The sequence below is a fragment of the Oncorhynchus gorbuscha genome, linkage group LG11 (assembly GCF_021184085.1).
Source record: "Oncorhynchus gorbuscha isolate QuinsamMale2020 ecotype Even-year linkage group LG11, OgorEven_v1.0, whole genome shotgun sequence".
In the NCBI taxonomy this organism is placed as follows: domain Eukaryota; kingdom Metazoa; phylum Chordata; class Actinopteri; order Salmoniformes; family Salmonidae; genus Oncorhynchus; species Oncorhynchus gorbuscha.
This window is the reverse complement of record NC_060183.1, coordinates 40613332-40631693: the sequence shown is the minus strand read 5'-3', so window position 1 is coordinate 40631693 and position 18362 is coordinate 40613332. Positions and strand designations below refer to the sequence as shown.

Genomic DNA, 18362 nt, shown 5'->3' with positions numbered 1-18362 from the left:
CAGATGAAAATGGATCATGAACACAGGAACAAAACTATAATTTGCATATTTGTCTAGCCTGCCAGACCAAATGCTACTCAAGGACCAGGTTATGGATTTACACACCTCTTTATTTACCAAACCACATTGGTTGAACTTGCTCGAGGTTACATATATTGAGCAATAGCATGTCTTTGTCTCTCACATTAACAGTTAGCTGTCTCGCATTGTTATGGTCTAGTTATATCCTGTAGACCTGTTTGTTATGGTCTAGTTATATCCTGTAGACCTGTTTGTTATGGTCTAGTTATATCCTGTAGACCTGTTTGTTATGGCCTAGTTATATCCTGTAGACCTGTTTGTTATGGCCTAGTTATATCCTGTAGACCTGTTTGTTATGGCCTAGTTATATTCTGTAGACCTGTTTGTTATGGCCTAGTTATATCCTGTAGACCTGTTTGTTATGATCTAGTTATATCCTGTAGACCTGTTTGTTATGGTCTAGTTATATCCTGTAGACCTGTTTGTTATGGCCTAGTTATATCCTGTGACCTGTTTGTTTCTACCTCAGAGTATGTACTGTAGACCTGTTTGTTTCTACCCCAGAGTATGTACTATAGACCTGTTTGTTTCTACCTCAGAGTATGTACTTTTGACCTGTTTGTTTCTACCCCAGAGTATGTACTGTAGTCCTGTTTATTTCTACCCCAGAGTATGTACTGTAGACCTGTTTGTTTCTACCCCAGAGTATGTACTGTTGACCTGTTTGTTTCTACCACAGAGTATGCACTGTAGACCTGTTTGTTTCTACCCGAGTATGTACTGTAGACCTGTTTGTTTCTACCCCAGAGTATGTACTGTAGACCTGTTTGTTTCTACCTCAGAGTATGTACTGTAGACCTGTTTGTTTCTACCTCAGAGTATGAACTGTAGACCTGTTGGTTTCTACCTCAGAGTATGTACTGTAGACCTGTTTGTTTCTACCCCAGAATATGTACTGTAGACCTGTTTGTTTCTACCCCAGAATATGTACTGTAGCTTGTCCAGGTAAGAGTATGGAAAAGTAGGTTCATCCATGTCGAGTCGAGGCAGTGGATATTATAATAGTAATTTGGTGGGTGCTTATATTTGTACTGTTTCACACATATACACGTGTGTGTATGGGAATGTTTTTTTGCATATCCCAACTCCCTCTGAGACATCCTCAGAGAGTGGGGTCATGCCCAGGGTCAGACATTATCAACAGCAACCCTGGAGCCATTACCAGTTACTGGCCCAACACTAACTGCTAGGCTACCTACCGCCTAATGATATAGATAATACTCTCTGACAGTTGCTTTTTGTATTTTCTGATTGTAGCCTATACATGACATATGAACAGTTAAATTCCAAAACTCTATATAGTATATCCATTTTCAGAAATGTTGGCAAATGTCACACCCTGACCATAGTTTGCTTTGTATGTTTCTATGTTTTTTTTGGTCAGGGTGTGATCTGAGTGGGCATGTCACATGTCTAGTTTGTCTATTTCTATGTTTGGCCTGATATGGTTCTCAATCAGAGGCAGGTGTTAGTCATTGTCTCTGATTCGGAACCATATTTAGGTAGCCCGTTTGTGTTGGGTTTTGTGGGTGATTGTCTCCTATGTCAGTGTTTGTACCACACAAGACTGTTTCGGGTTTTCACGTTTCTTGTTTTTGTAATTTATTCATGTATGGTTTCATTATTAAAGAACCATGAATTATAACCACGCTGCATTTTGGTCTGCCTCTCCTTCACCAGAAGAAAACTGTTACAGCAAATTAACTTTTTTGGTTATAATGAACTTATAAAAAAAGTTGAGTGTTTTTCCCCCATTTAAACTAAATGCAATCGAACAAGTGATCCCCAAAAGTAATTATTTATCATGAGGGCCATACACAGTAACAAGGAATGCTGCATACTCCAAGGTTCAAATCTCATCTTTCATGTCAAAACTGTCATAAATCGCGATGAATGAGGCTTCAAATGACTTATATGCCTTGTAAATATAGTATCATCAAATTATAAAATACATATTTGCATGTTTAGTGTTAGAGAAAATGTTCATATTTTCGAAAGGTCTCTCTGGATCAAAACATCTGATGCAATCGCTGCGATCATCTCAGTGCTCCCGCTTGCTTCCTGAACCTGTTCGGAACTCACCTTTCATCTCATATTAATCTTGTCTATCTATGACAAACAGAGACTTTTACATTTAAAAAAAAAAATATGTTCGTTATTTTAGATGAATGGCTGTAAATCGATCTCGGAATGTGCTACAGTGATCAAACCGCTCTCTGCTGCTGTGCTGCTCTATCAGGATTGTAGGCACGTGCTGTTTCAGTGGCTGTGACGTAGGGTTCAGCCAGGAGTTGATGGACAATCGGAAGAGCGAACGAAAGGGTAGGAGGGACTTCCCAACTTCAAGCGGTTTCAGATTTCACATCCTACATCACACTCAGATAATATACTACTGTGTCTGTGGGAACCAGGGCTATCACTCAATGCAAGCCAGTTCTATGGTGGCCACAGATTAAAAAGTGTAAATGGCGGTCAGAACCGATACCAGAACTATGCAGGTCCCCTAAACAGGGGTATAAGGGCTCAGGGCCAGACCCAGTTGCAGTCACGGGAGGCAGATGGTTTGAGTGTTTGATATTTATTAGTACCAAAAAGAGTAGGCAAGAGAATAGTCGTGGACAGGCAAAAGGTCAAAACCAGATCAGAGTCCAGGAGGTACAGAGTGGCAGGCAGGCTCGAGGCCAAGGCAGGCAGAATGGTCAGGCAGGCGGGTACAGAGTGGCAGGCAGGCTCGAGGCCAAGGCAGGCAGAATGGTCAGGCAGGCGGGTACAGTGTGGCAGGCAGGCTCGAGGCCAAGGCAGGCAGAATGGTCAGGCAGGCGGGTACAGTGTGGCAGGCAGGCTCGAGGCCAAGGCAGGCAGAATGGTCAGGCAGGCGGGTACAGTGTGGCAGGCAGGCTCGAGGCCAAGGCAGGCAGAATGGTCAGGCAGGCGGGTACAGAGTGGCAGGCAGGCTCGAGGCCAAGGCAGGCAGAATGGTCAGGCAGGCGGGTACAGAGTGGCAGGCAGGCTCGAGGCCAAGGCAGGCAGAATGGTCAGGCAGGCGGGTACAGTGTGGCAGGCAGGCTCGAGGCCAAGGCAGGCAGAATGGTCAGGCAGGTGGGTAACAGAGTCCCAAAAACAGGCAAGGGTCAAAACCGGGAGGACGAGAAAAAGAGAGAATAGCAGGAGCATGGGGAAAACACGCTGGTTGACTTGGAAACAGACCAGACGAACTGGCACAGAGAGACAGGAAGCACAGGGATAAATACACTGGGGAAAACAAGCAACACCTGGAGGGGGTGGAGACAATCACAAGGACAGGTGAAACAGATCAGGGCGTGACAAGGGGACTTCACATCTAAAAGGTTTTTAATCCTGGGGTTGTTCAATGACAGATATATATTTGTTTGAAATCTATCACTAGATGGTTTCATTTCAGAGAGATAAACAATCATATTGTGTTGCCATTCGCTATACATCCGCCTCGCTCTCCATTTTGTTATAAAGAAATATGCAAATGAATCATTTGTAACATCAACATACACATACACACACAATGGATCGATGCAGGGTGGAGAGGACATGTGTTTTTACTGCCAGCCTGCCTTTCTGCCTCCCCTGGACCAGCTCAAACATCCATGGAATGTATGACAAGCATCTGACTTTCCAGGGTACTCTCTCTCCTTCCTTGCTCCATCTCTCTACCTCTCTGCCTCCTCTAAGCTACTCTCGGCTTGTGTTTGTCCCCTGAATCCTTTTTTATATGTAATGATCTATTTTCACCAATTTTTTCTTACACTGAAGAGGAAGGCAGTTTAGGCTGAAAATGTTCTTCAATAGAAAACTAACGTCGTAGCTTCGTCATGATCCACACATGCTTGACCTGACCAGGAGAACCACGTGACCCGACAAGGAAAAGAGTCCCCCAGCTGACAGGATAAAGATGTCTGGGTCTTGAATGAATGGGAGGACGAGACAGGAGTCTTGTTTTCCTGCGGGTTAGGGTTTGTCCACATGTGTGTTGTAACCGTGTTTTGTTTACTATACCACAACTACTATGGCTGGAAGCAAGCTCTCTGTTCGGTCAGGTTCGTCTAGCTGTGCTTGAACCTGACCGAGCACAACAAACTATCTCTGTTAGCTATGTCAATATCGCAAAACAGTACCATTTGGACCATACAACATTTAAAATGTTATTCCTTTTATGTTTTACTATAAAAAGGAAATACTTTACTTGGAGAAAAAAATGTTGGCCGAGCTCCAGCACTTAAGAGTTAGATCCTTATAAACATATTTTCAGTGAATCAGTCATATGATATGTTCACCATGTTACGGACATCCACTTAACTGTCTTTTAATTACTACTACTTTAATAAGATTTACATTTTCATAAAGATATTGTGTTCCCTTGTCAACCCTGTCCATTTCTTCTGGTCAAATTATAAAGGTTGTATACAATGTGTGGTTTTATACAGAACTTAATCTCATTTGCACCTTATCGCTCTAAATTGAGACGGGTATTAATGATATTTTATATAATTGTGTGGTGTTGGCCATGTCTCACTCTTCAAAATACATGACACAAATTCTTCATATTTGACCATGTAACTGAATTCATTTGAGAAAGATCCCAAGATATCAGGGTGGACCAAGGTATAACAGGGTGGACCAAGGTATAACAGGGTGGACCAAGGTATAACAGGGTGGACCAAGGTATAACAGGGTGGACCAAGGTATAACCGAGTGGACCATGGTATAACAGGGTGGACCAAGGTATAACAGGGTGGACCAAGGTATAACAGGGTGGACCAAGGTATAACAGGGTGGACCAAGGTATAACCGGGTGGACCAAGGTTTAACCGGGTTGACCAAGGTATAACAGGGTGGACCAAGGTATAACAGGGTGGACCAAGGTATAACAGGGTGGACCAAGGTATAACAGGGTGGACCAAGGTATAACAGGGTGGACCAAGGTATAACCGGGTGGACCAAGGTATAACAGGGTGGACCAAGGTATAACAGGGTGGACCAAGGTATAACAGGGTGGACCAAGGTATAACAGGGTGGACCAAGGTATAACAGGGTGGACAGCTGCAATGGGACAGAACATATATGAAACCTTGAACACTGCATACTGAACACTGAATAGACATCTACATAGTAATACATGTAGTAACAACATTGGAACTGCTCTTTAGTTACATATTCATTGTGAAAAACAACACAAAAATACATTCCTTGTGTCAGTCAGAAACCTCTTCTGCCTTTTGTTCTTTAGTCGTGTGATGGTTTGTTTGCGGCCGGTCTTACATCATCACCATCACGGGGAAAGACATCCTTCACTTTCCTTTTGATTTCTGTTTCTGTTCTGCTTCCCTTCCTCGTCACAAAAAGAGCAAAGGTCCCCTTTCCAACTTCGCTCTCTTATTTGAAAAGCCCAACACCGTCTGGGAATACTTCTTCAGTATATTCACAGAGGTCACGTTTGCAATGATTTGCTTGTTCTTCTGTTCCCTTGCATTTCTGTATTTTGTTTTGACATCTTTAATGAGAGATGTGAGAGCGAGAAGAGCCCTCTTAATCGGTGATGTCACATCCTGACGTCTCAGCAATGCTTTGACTGTCGAACGAGCCGATACAGATGCCTGTTCTCCCTTAATCCTTGCATACCTCTTCCTGTATTTTCCTTTTTTCCCCCCTCTCCTTTGCCACTTCTGATTTGAAATGCTCTCTCTCTCTTTGGAGTCTTCTGTGTGTGTTCCCCCCCCCTCCTAATGCGTTCCCCTTGCTGGCGTTGCTGAAAACACATTAAACGCATGGTTAGGATTCAAGGGGTAGAGTCAGAGATAAAGTTAAGGATAACGGTTAGTAGATCGGGATATAGGTAATGGGTTATGGTTAGGGATTACGGTTAGAGTTAGTAGAAAGTTTAGCAACTAATAATCTTAAATGCCTTATCTTAAGCATTCCTAACCTTGAAGGCCCAGGCTGATTTTCAGGAGTTGAGGGGGGTGTTTGGGACTGAAGCAACGCACTAGCCTTGACCCTGGCTCTGCGTATCCTTTTTTAGAATCTCTCCATTTCTTCCTTTCTGCGCTCCGTCACTGAGTTCAGCTATTGCCTTCTTCTTCCCTGTCTCTTTATCTTTCCTCCCTCTCTTTCTCTAGATACTCTCTCCTTCTCTCTGGGTCAGCATTACGTCGTTCTCTGTATTTCCGCTGTCTTTCAGCTGCACTAAGAGGAGGTGCCATTCCTCCAGAAAGACTTGATTCGATTGATATTTATTTTGTCTTAAAATACTATGCATGCTGTAATTACGTAATACAATTAATGAACAAAAACATGTATTTTGCAACACATTACAGCAAGATATCCATTTTTCAACCCTGTTTAGTGCATGTCCATGTCTACGTGTTCAGGGATAACAATTGTTTTCCCGCCAAGGAAGTTTTAATACAATTTTGAATGACTTATCTTGAGGTAAAAAAATAGCACTTTTCGTGATATTGATCCAATGTCACGCCCTGACCTTAGAGAGCCTTTTATTCTCTAATTTGGTTAGGTCGGGGTGTGACTAGGGTGAGTGTTCTAGTTTTCTATTTCTATGTTGACCTGGTATGGTTCCCAATCAGATTCAGCTGTCTATCGTTGTCTCTGTTTGGGGATAATATTTAGGCAGCCTTGTCCCACTGGGTTTTTGAGGGATCTTGTTTTTGTGTTGATGCCTGCGAGCTCTACAGAACGTCACGTTTCGTTGCTCTATATTGTTTTTGTGTGTTTCATTTAATAAATATGTGGAACTCTACGTACGATGCGCCTTGGTCCGTTAATTCATTAGACGATCGTCACACCCAACTGTTAATCTTTGTACATTATGTGCTACTGTGTGCGATGTACACAAGTTTGTTTAAGGTAAGGTAAATATTTACCTTTGTTTTGCCTGTAAGCTACAACAAATACTTATGCAAATTGTATGCCATCAATTTGCCTGGCTACACATAAACTTCACTCCAGCCAAATGCTGTGCCCACTAATGTTTATTTTCCATGATGAGTCTGGATTTGCTTTCCTTCCATACTCTTTTCGAATACAAACACATTCTGACCATTCGGAATGGTCCCAGAAACCGATGCCATTTTGACTTCAGCACAAACAACTTCTAGGATGGCTGGTTCAGACTGATATATGGACCGATCGAGAGAGTGCGGGAATTCAATTCAGGGTGAGACGTCAGGCAATGTCAACATAGCATAGGTCATGTACCTCTCAACCAAAAGTCAAACAATGTGGGGCACATCCTGATACCGTAAATAATTAGCATTGTATGGAAATGCTAAATTGGCAAAGGGTTAAGAATGCAGAACTCACTCCCTAACAATGAAAAGCAACACACACACACACAAACACAGGCATACATTGGAACAACTTTTTCACGTTGTTGGAAGGCCCAGGCTCACCCTGATCTTTAAAGTCTTTACAGTAACAGAAACGGCTATATCAGGGGCTGTTCCCAAGTTCCCATGCCTCCCAGAGGACTATAGGGTATCCTATGAGAATAGCGGGAACCAGGTTACCAAGATTTACTGAGATTTCCCGCCCAAACCCTCTCCCATTTCCCGGGATAAATACAGGTAACTGTGAGGCGACTGTAAGATGACCAGGAACATGAATGAGAACAAACAGACCAGCTACAACCTCTAAGTCAATCAAAGAGACAAAAATACAGGGACAAAAAAGGAGTGGCAAGTCAATGACTCAGATACGAGACACGTGGCAGGGACTTCAGAAAATCACGGATTATAAAGGAAAAACCAACCACGTTGTGGACACCCAAAGCCTAACTCTCAGACAAACTTAACACATTCTTCTCCTGCTTTGAGGAAAACAACACAGAGCCGCCGTCAGAGCCCCGCTGCTCATGAGGACGGCAGGCTCCCGATCTCTGTAGCCGACATGAGTAGGGTTTTCAAGTGTGTTAACCCTCGCAAAGCTGCCAGCCAGGAAGGCATACCAAGATGCGTCCTCAGTGCATGCGCAGACCAGCTGGCTGGGGTGTTTACGGATATATTCAACCTCTCCCCATTCCAGTCTGTTGTCCCCACTTGCTTCAAGATGTCCACCATAGTGCCTGTACCCAAGCAAGCTAAGGTAACTGAACTAAATGACTATCGCCCCATTGCACTCACCTCTGTCATGATGAAGTGCTTTGAAAGGCTAGTCAAAGACTATAACCTCCACCTTGCCTGACAACTTAGACCCACTACACTGCCCTATCACACCTGGACAAGAGGAACGTCCACGTGAGTTTGCTGTTCAATGACTACAGCTCACCATAGTGCCCTCTAAACTTATCACTAAGCTTGGGGGCCCTGGGTCTACATTTCCCCTGTTTACCTTCTAATTCACCATTAAATACCCACACATTTTACTCCCTTGTGGGCCCTTACTTGTATTAATGCAATCAACAGGCAACTGAGGGGTTCACTTATTTAGGTCCAGATTTTATTTATTTAAGTACGCAAGTCAGTTAAGTACAATTTCTTATTTACATTGGCTACCTGGACGGCGCTGGGCCGATTGTGCGGCGTCCTATGGGACTCCCAATCACGGCCGGTTGTGATACAGCCTGGAATCAGGGTCTGTCGTGTTGCCTCTTGCATTGAAATGCAGTGCCTTGGATCGAATGCGCCACTCGGGAGAACCGTCTTGACAGTTTGAACATGTGAGAGAGGAAATTAAGATAAAGAACAACGCTTATATTAAACACGTCGGATGCTTAATAAGTGACCACAAACAAATTGCTAAAGATAACTTATTTTCCCCATTACTCAACATGAAAGCAGATCTAATTAAATGGAATAATCTTTGGTTAAATATTACAGGTAGAATAAAACTTATTAGAATGGCATGGTTTTATTACCCCGCAAAATACATCCTTTAAACCTTCCAGATCTGGAAACATATTGCACTAAAGAGGAACGATAACTACATATTGAAGATGGCATGCTCATCCCCAGAAACCATATATGTGTCTATGTTCAATATCTCTCCCTAAGGACACAACCTTATGGAACAATCCTTGGAGAGCTATTCAGAATTCACTGATAAATTGTGGAACACTAAGACATAGAAATCGTCAATGACTTGGTAACAGGAAATATGTTTATTTCCATGACAGAATTACAAAGTCATTTTGGAATACATGCATATTTTGGAGATCAGAGCAACCTTAAGGGAATCTTATTTGAGTCAGAAAATGATGTTCACATACAAAACACTGCAGAGAGCATATCCAATTGAGAACTCTCTCAGAAAATTGTTTTTACTATTGGAACCAAGACTTAAAAAGAACTGATGTTGGCACAAGATGGAGGGAAAGTTGTAGCATAGCTAACAAAATGACAGTTAACGAAACTATACGCTTAATCCAGTATAAACTAACGTATACAATCATTTTACAAGTTTCAAAATTCACAAATTCCACAGCACAACGGCAGAATCTTGTCTTAAGTGTAAAATAAATAATGCCTCAATAATGCATGCTTTCTGGGAATGCCATAAAGTCTGAAAGCCCTTCATGTCTGGACTAATGAACTGATTCATACAACTCTCACTTTCTCATTTAAAAACTGAAATGTCTTAAATGAGTGTTCAACTCCTTTGTTATGTCAAGCTTACATAGGTTCAGGAGTAAAAATGTGCTTAACAAGTCACTTAATAAGTTGAATGGACCCACTCTGTGTGCAATAATAGTGTTTCCCGTGATTTATGAATGACTACCTCATCTCTGTACCCCACAAATACAATTATCTGTAACATCCCTCAGTCGAGCAGGTTTTCCAATACCTCGCAAAGAAGGGTACCTATTGGTAGATGGGTCAAAATAAAAAAGAGCTGACATTGAATATTCATTTGAGTATGGTGAAGTTATTAATTACACTTTGGATGGTGTATCAGTACACCCAGTCAGTAAAAAGATGCAAGCGTCCTTACTAATTCAGTTGCCGGAGAGGAAGGAAACTGCTCAGGGATTTCACCATGAGGTAAATGGTGACTTTAAAACAGTTACAGAGTTGAAAATAGCTTTGATAAGAGAAAACTGAGGCTGGATCAACAACATTGTAGCTACTCCACACCACTTACCTAATTGACAGAGTGAAATGAAGGAAGCCTGTACAGAATAAACCTATTCCAAGACAAGGCACTAAAGTAACACTGAAAACATGTGGCAAAGTAATTCACTTGTTGTCCTTAATAAAAAAGTGTTATGTTTGGCGCAAAACACATAACTGAGTACGACCCATATTTTCAAGCATTGTTGTGGCAGCATCATGTTATGGGTATGCTTGTAATTGTTAAGGACTGGGGAGTTCTTCAGGATAAAAAATAAACAGAATGGAGCTAAGCACAGGCAAAATCCTACAGGAAAAACTTTCTCAGTCTGCTTTCCACCAGACACTGGGAGATGAAATCACCTTTCAGCAATAACCCAAAACAAAAGGCCAAATCTACACTGGAGTTGCTTACCAAGAAGATAGTGAATGTTCCTGAGTGGCCGATTTACAGTTTTGACTTATAAATCTACTTGAAAGTCTATGGCAAGACTTGAAAATGGTTGTCTATCAATGATCAACAAACAATTTGACAGAGCTTGAAGAATTTAGATTTTTTTCTTTTTACAAATAGTGTACAATCAAGGTGTGCAAAGCTCTTAGATACTTACCTAGAAAGAGTAACGGCTATAATTGCTGTCAAAGGTGATCCTTACATGTATGACTCGGGGGTGTGAATACTTATGTAAATTAATATTTATAAAAACATTAATTGATATTATGGGGTATTGTGTATAGGCCAGTGACACAAAATCTCAATGCAATCTATTTTAAATTCAGGATGTAACACAACAAATTCTGGAAAATGTCAAGGGATGTGAATATTTTCTGAAGTCAGAATACATACTGTAGTCATCATACGCTGGTTTTCACATGCTTTCACCTGGGGAGCCAAGGCCCTGGTTAACCTAATCCATATTACATAAAGGTCAGACTATCACAAACATTCCCCACTTCAAGTCTCAAGTTGCAAAACGAGAGAATAACCCTAACATTGATAGCCAAGTCTATCTCATCCAGCATTCTACTATCTCATTCAGCATTCCACTATCTCATCCAGCATTCCACTATCATAAATACCATAAATCACTGTCACATCATTTGAGTTTCGGACATGATCAACTCAGACAAATGTCTTTAATAATACCAAAATGGTGCTGTCAAAAACAGCATTACAAAGGTTCCATATTCCCACATGAATTAACCCATTAATAATCAATCATCCATTTATTTAACCTTTTCCAGGTATAAGAATATTTTGAAAATAAATACACAGCGCAGAGGATGAGAGGACGAGAGTACTAGAATTAATGATCAATAGGGAATTGTCAATGTAAATAGTAGGTCTTCAGTTCAACAGCTGTTTAGAATCTGTGGAATGTCAGTCCTGTACTCAGAGCTACATGTGCCACGTTTTCATTGGTCTGTACATTGAGTATGGAGCAGGATACTTGTTATTTGGCCATTGGCCCAAAAACAAGTATCCTTGTTATTGGTCAATCCCAGGCTAGGGTGGGGGGTTATCAATGGCATCCTGTCCTTTGTTCACTTGAGAAAAGCTGAGGACCGGGGAGACTGAACATCTACCTCCCAGCATAACATCTATGATTTGTCTTTTTCAAATAAATCAAATTTTCTCCCCCTGATTTGCTTTGGAGTTTGTATTATTGAAGAATAACATCAACTGCTAACACAGAGGAGGGAATATTTTGTTGTGACTTCATAGCCTTGACCAAGAGTCTCTGTTTCTCCTGTAATTTATCCTCAAGACATTGGATAAGGACCGGGTCAACTTTGGCGTCCACCTTATTAGCGAACCAGCTGCCGTAGTTCAGTAGCCAGCGCAGCTCCCCCGCCCCATAGATACACACACTGCGGACGTGTTTCCCTGTGCATGATGGGTAAAGCGGTCCCTCCAGGTAGTTCCACTTCACCAGCCTGGTCTTGCTCATCAGGTCTGTGATGTCGGCCTGGGCCCGTGGCACCTCACCTGGCACGCCCGGCACCCGTGTCAGCGTGGCCCAGAAGTGTTCGTCTGGGGAGTAGGTGTCATTTGACCACATCAGGAAGTCCCTGGCCAGCGCAGACTTGTTCATATAAGTGACGAACTCCAGTGAGAGCACGAAGTACGCGCTGCCGATGAACATCTGTATGCCGTGCGGCGGAGGCCCCTTGGCCTTGTTGGTTTTCACCGGCAGCCGGTGGTACTCGAATGACGCGTTCTGCAGCTCGTGGTGGAAGGAGAAACGCTGCTTCTTGTATTCGCTGGGGCGACTTGTCTCCATCATGTTACCCCCCCGGAGCTTCTTCAGGTCAGCCACCAGCTCTATATTGGAGCGCAGGGGAAAGTCCTGACCGCACAGGTTGATGACATACCTCCACTTGACCTTTGATCCTATAAGGTCAGACAGGCAGTTGAGGTCAGCATTGAGGCGGCTGATGCTGGCGTACGTCACTGCCTCCAGCTTAGAGGCGATGAAGACGTTGGGTAGACAGCGTGCCAGACCCTCCATGGACTCTCTGAACAGTTCTGATGACTTCAGGTCGTAGTGGATACAGTAGATGTTGTTAGGGGTGTAGACGGCCCTGAGGATCTTCTCCACCATGGAGGCAGACTTGTGGACCACCAGTGAGTAGGCCAGGGGGAAGGCCTGCTCCTCCTCAGACACTTGGACATCCCCATAGCCCCGGGAGCGGAGGTATCGCGGGCAATTGGAGATCAGGTTGACCAAACTCTTGTCCTGCTCTTCCACCACAACCTGTTTTCTGATGACCAGCGACTTCCCCAACTCGGCCGGCTCCATTTCATAGATGGCATTGCAGTCAATGTTGTAGCGATGGAGCAGCTCAACGTCATTGTAGCCTGCGGTAGACCCATAGGATTCAATGGTAATGCTGTATTTAACAGTGAACTTTAGGAAGAGCAGCAAGAAGGCACAGATCACCAGCAGCAATGATAAATAAGAAATGAAATTCTTCTTCCGCAGTCTGCTTGGAAAGGCAAATCTTATTTTCATTCTGTGGTGACACAAAAGAACAATAATCAGAAAAGAAGAAACAAGTCAGTTCACGCATGCAATCATGCAAAACAATCGTAAGGATTTAACTGAATCCATTTTTTACAATATGTTTGATAACCGTGCTCAGCTGGTTATTTGCGCTATTGCTTAGACAACTTAAATGTTAGGCTAAAGATATAATCCTGTAAAAACAAATCACCTCTCTCAGGAAATGGTGTGGAGGTCTCGTAACGCCCAGAAAAGATTACTTGCTCTAAAACCCGAGCCTGAAGAGTTCAAACGTACAGTAAGGACAGAAATGATTGGCACATTGATAAAGATGAGAAATAAAGACTGTATAAACTGTATCAATAATACAAATACGGAGCCATATTGTATGCAAACAAATTGATTTTGTTAACAAGTCGTACAAAAAAACATCTCAAAGAGATGTAACGATTATTGGCATCCCTGTTTTCAATACTCCAGCACCCTCCTCTTTAAAGGGTCACAAGACTGAGACTTTTTCTGAAACGTTTTATGAGATTGGATGGCACATTGAAAGGGATCTTCCCAGCAAACAGGGAAATCCTAAGGACAATGTTCCCATTAAGTCCCTTTAAGGGTTTCGGCAAGACATTATCCCACTGGCATTCTCAGAACATTCTAGGAACAATAAAACATGACGATAACTCGGGACCATAAGAGGAAGTTTAGTACAGGTCCTGGTTTGGTCGCAGTATAACGTTATAATAAGATATTTGATGTGCTTTAGGGAACGTTCAGAAAATATTCCTATTATTTGATTCTGAAAGGAAGTTATCCATGGGACATTCACCTCATACCTACTGAAAATCGTTGATTTAATTTACTTATTTCAGCTATTTGAGTTTGGGTTTTCAGAATAGTTGCCTAATGTTGGTGGGGCATATTATTCTGATGTAATATTACTCCTGAATCACTACAATACACTATATATACAAAAGTATGTGGACCACCCTTCAAATTAGTGGATTTGGCTATTTCAGCCACACCAATTGCCTACAGGTGTATACAATGGATCACACAGCCATGCAATCTTCATAGACAAACATTGGCAGAAGAATGCCCTTACTGAAGAGTGGCACCATCATACTATGCCACCTTTCCAACAAGTCAGTTCATAACATTTCTGCCCTGCTGACCCAGTCTACTGTAAGTGCTGTTATTGTGAAGCGGAAACGTAGCGCCTAACAATAGTCTGTCCTCGGTTGCAACACTCACTAACAAGTTCAAAATTGCCTCTGGAAGCAACTTCAGCACAATAACTGTGTGTTGGGAGTTTCATGAAATGGGTTTCCATGGCTGATCAGCCGCACACAAGCCTGAGATCACCATGTGCAATGCCAAGAGTCAGCTGGAGTGGTGTAAAGCTGGCCACCATTGGATTCTGGAGCAGTGGAAACACGTTCTCTGGAATGAGGAAACTGTAAAGTTTGGTGAGGGAGGAATAATGGTCTGGGGCTGTTTTTCATGGTTCGGGCTTGGCCCCTTAGTTCCAGTGAAGGGAACGCTACAGCATACAATGATATTCTAGACATTCTGTGCTTCCAACTTTGTGGCAACAGTTTGGGAGGGCTGTTTCCTATTTCAACATGACAATGCCTCAGTGCTCAAAGCGAGGTCCATACAGAAATGGTTTGTCGAGATCGGTGTGGAAGAACTTGACTGGCCGGCACAGAGACCTGACCTCAACCCCACCGAACCCCTTTGGGATGAATTGGAACACTAACTGAGCCAGGCCTAATCGCCCAATATCAGTGCCCGACCTCACCAATCCTCTTGTGGATGAATGGATGCAAGTCCCCGCAGCAATGTTCCAACATCTAGTGGAAAGCCTACCCAGATGAGTGGCAGCAAAGGGAGGGACCAACTCCACATTCAGTGGTGTAAATTACTTAAGTAAAAATACTTTAAAGTACTTCAGTAGGTTTTGGGGGTTTCTGTACTTTACTATTTATATTTTGTTACTACTTTTACTTCACTATATTCCCAAAGAAAGTAATTAAATTTTTAAAAGGGTCCATGGATGTGGCAGACTCACTAAACACACATGCATCGTTAGTAAATTATGTGTGAGTGTTGGTGTGCCCCTTGCTTTCCGTAAATAAAAATATATCTTTAACAAATGGCGCCATCTTGTTTGATTAACATGCGGAATTTCAAATTATTTGTACTTTCACTTTTGATACTTAAGTATATTTGAGCAATTCCATTTTACTGTTGATTTTTAAGTATATTTCAAAACAAGTATTTTAGAATTTTTCGTAGGTTACTTTCACTTTGACTTTAGTCATTTTCTATTAATAAGGTATCTTTACGCAAGTATGACGATTGGGTACTTTTTCCATCACTGTCCATATTAACGCCCATTCCTTGATGATAAATACAGTTTATTGAATTGAGTTTAATTGAGAACTAACATGTGAAGACAACCGTGTTCAGTTGACTGTGACTTCCTAGCAATGACTCAAATTTTCAGAAATAAAATATTTATCGTGTTGAATGTTCTGTTCTGAAGAAGAATGATCACCCAATCTGCTCTACATTTCAAGCTCTGATTTTTTTTTAAACTACAAAGTCATATCATTGTGAATTACAAGATTCCAAGTTTTTCTTCTTACTTTTCTCTTTGCATACCGGTATAATTGACATACTTTAGCATGTTGCTTCTACAATCCCATTCAGATTTGTAAACTTTTCGTCAATCTCTCGAAAGTGTTATTCCACAAACAGATTGTTGTTCGCTGCATGGTAAACTCCTTTGATATCCCACCAGTGTCTTGTTAATTGCAGAGCTCCGTATGTCTTCGGTTAAATCCCATCATGTTAAAATGATCCGCTATCGTTATGCTTGGACTCTGACAGCGCGCACGGGGTGACTTTTCCTATTCACTGCAGCAATGAAGAGAGAGAGAGAGGTGTTGAAGTTCCAAACGAGTTGAGACCCAGTGAGATAGCGTCCCCTTTTGAGGAAGACTAAATATTGTATTAATCAAATGTTTGTTTTGTGTGTGTTAAATGCAATTTAATGTAAAAAAATTGTCATGTTTAAATACCTATCACATCACACATTTAGTAATGCCATTTATTGGAAACTCCATGCACAGTAAAACCTGCATGACAGAAAGATCAACTTCACCAACTTCTCTGGTTTTAAATAGCCCGTGGCATCGATATGAGTCAGAAACAGGAATTATAGTGTCAAAATGTACTACAAAGTGGATATATGATCATTTTTGTCATGAAGTCAGTCTTGTCTAAAACATAGTTTTGTAAGTGAGTACATCACAATTTACCGGAGGATTGGGCATGGGGTTAACACTATGCACACTTTTGCCAATGTTGCACAATTTCCCAGAAACAACACTTTGTGGTCCGCCGCCAACTGCTATGTGGACAATGTTGTCAAGTCTGCATATGGGTGCAATGCACGCACATTTGACACAGCAAATAGGAGTGAAAATGGGCTTCCATAAAGTTGGTGTAAACTTCCAATGCATTTCAACAATATTGCCAGATGGCCACGAATGTATTACATCCGATGCGTTTACTTCTGTGAGTGCGTTAGCTAATTAGATAGCTGGTACTAGCTAGCTAGTAACTACTTTTGGTTATAGATTTTTTTTTTGAGCATGCTAGTGAGCCAGGCTAGCAATGAAATCCCAGATGAAAGTGGAATGATACTGTAGCTAGCTAAATACATCAAGATAACACATAACGTGATGTAGCATGTCAGATGAAGATGTGTGGGCCTTCCCGAGTGGCGCAGCGGTCTAAGACACTGCGGCTTGAGGTGTCACTACAGACCCACGTTCGATCCCAGGCTGTGTCACAGCCGGCCGTGCCTGGGAGACCCATGAAGAGGCATACAATTGGCCTAGGAGAGGGTTTGGCCGGCCGTGATTTCCTTGTCTCATCGCCTTCGAGCGACTCTTTGTGGCGGGCCGGCACTTGCAAGCTGGACGGTGTTTCCTCCGACACATTGGTGCAGCTGGCTTCCGGGTTAAGCGAGCAGTGAATCAAAAAGCTGTGCGGCTTGGTAGGGTTGTGTTTCAGAGGACGCATGGCTCTCGACCTTCGTCTCTCCCAAGTTCATAGTTGCAGCAATGGGATGAGACTGTATCTACAAATTGGGGAGAAAAGGGGTTAAAAGTACAAAGAAAATAAAAAGATGAAGATGCACATATCTCACGTTGTCTAGCTACCTTGCTAACTGTAGCCTATTTGCATTTAGGGTCAATACAGGGCAGGCATTGGATACCAGCTTGCCAACTAATCATAGGATGTAGCCAGCTTCCTTTCAACAATGTTTCAACTCGAACTGGCTAGATAGCCAACTAATTTAAACTTGGACAAAGATATGGATAGCTAACGCGGATTTGCAAGTTAGGTGGCTGACTACCCACTGGGCACAGACATCCACTCAACATCTATTCCATGTTTGTTCATGTTTGAAACAACGTTAATTCAACCAGTGTGTGCCTAGTGGGTAGCTAGCATTCGGGGCTTCGCCTGCTAACCCAAAACAACATGCCTGTTCTCATAAAAGTTTATAGCATATTTTCTAGGGCAAAAATAAATCAAGCATGGCACTTGTCTACTTCAAATAGCAAATAACAAAACGTGTCAGCCAGCATTCAGCAACGTACACAGCTAGGTGCCTAGTAACGGTGTCAGTGTCACCGGCCTGAATCTATTCTGTAGTTACAGTCCCTCTACTAGCATATAAATTACTTCCAAATTACAGAAAGTTATTTTTGTCACTATATGTTTATTGAGTGATATTGTATATCCAAACCTGGTGGATTTGTGGTTCAGCGCAGCGTTGTGGGAACCCCTCAACCATATCAGGAGCTGTTCCAGAAGGCTGAGGCAGTGGCCAGACACCAGTCCCACTTCAGAGTAATGGAGGACACTTGAATCGGGTTGGTAACATTTGATCTGGTCAACGGTCAAAATACTATCTGTCCTAGAATTCACCCAACTACCATTGATCATGTAATCAGTGCTGTGTGTCTTGTATGTTGTAAGTATATGCCCCTTTCCACTGTGCCAATGGGCCCCAGTCAGTGCCGTGCTGGCACATGTCCTATGTGAATTAGCAGTGAATCACGATCTTTGATTGGCTATGTTCAACTGTGTATTT

At 42.3% G+C, this 18362-nt stretch overlaps 1 protein-coding gene across 4 annotated transcripts; it reads right to left on the bottom strand.

Annotated features, from left to right (window-relative positions):
- Nucleotides 1-9818: 9818 nt before the first annotated feature.
- Nucleotides 9819-16151, bottom strand: LOC124047786 (beta-1,3-galactosyl-O-glycosyl-glycoprotein beta-1,6-N-acetylglucosaminyltransferase 4-like). 4 transcript variants are annotated; one of them, XM_046368095.1, is made up of 3 exons: nucleotides 15838-16151; nucleotides 13395-13461; nucleotides 9819-13193 (listed from the first exon to the last, which is right to left on the bottom strand). In XM_046368095.1, the coding sequence occupies exon 3, from the start codon at nucleotides 13190-13192 to the stop codon at nucleotides 11840-11842; it is 1353 nt and encodes a 450-aa protein (XP_046224051.1). In that variant the 5' UTR covers nucleotide 13193; nucleotides 13395-13461; nucleotides 15838-16151; the 3' UTR covers nucleotides 9819-11839. The 4 variants fall into 4 exon arrangements, with proteins under 4 accessions (XP_046224051.1, XP_046224052.1, XP_046224053.1 ...); XM_046368096.1 differs by having other exon boundaries at nucleotides 15854-16151; XM_046368097.1 differs by having other exon boundaries at nucleotides 15871-16151.
- Nucleotides 16152-18362: the final 2211 nt, after the last annotated feature.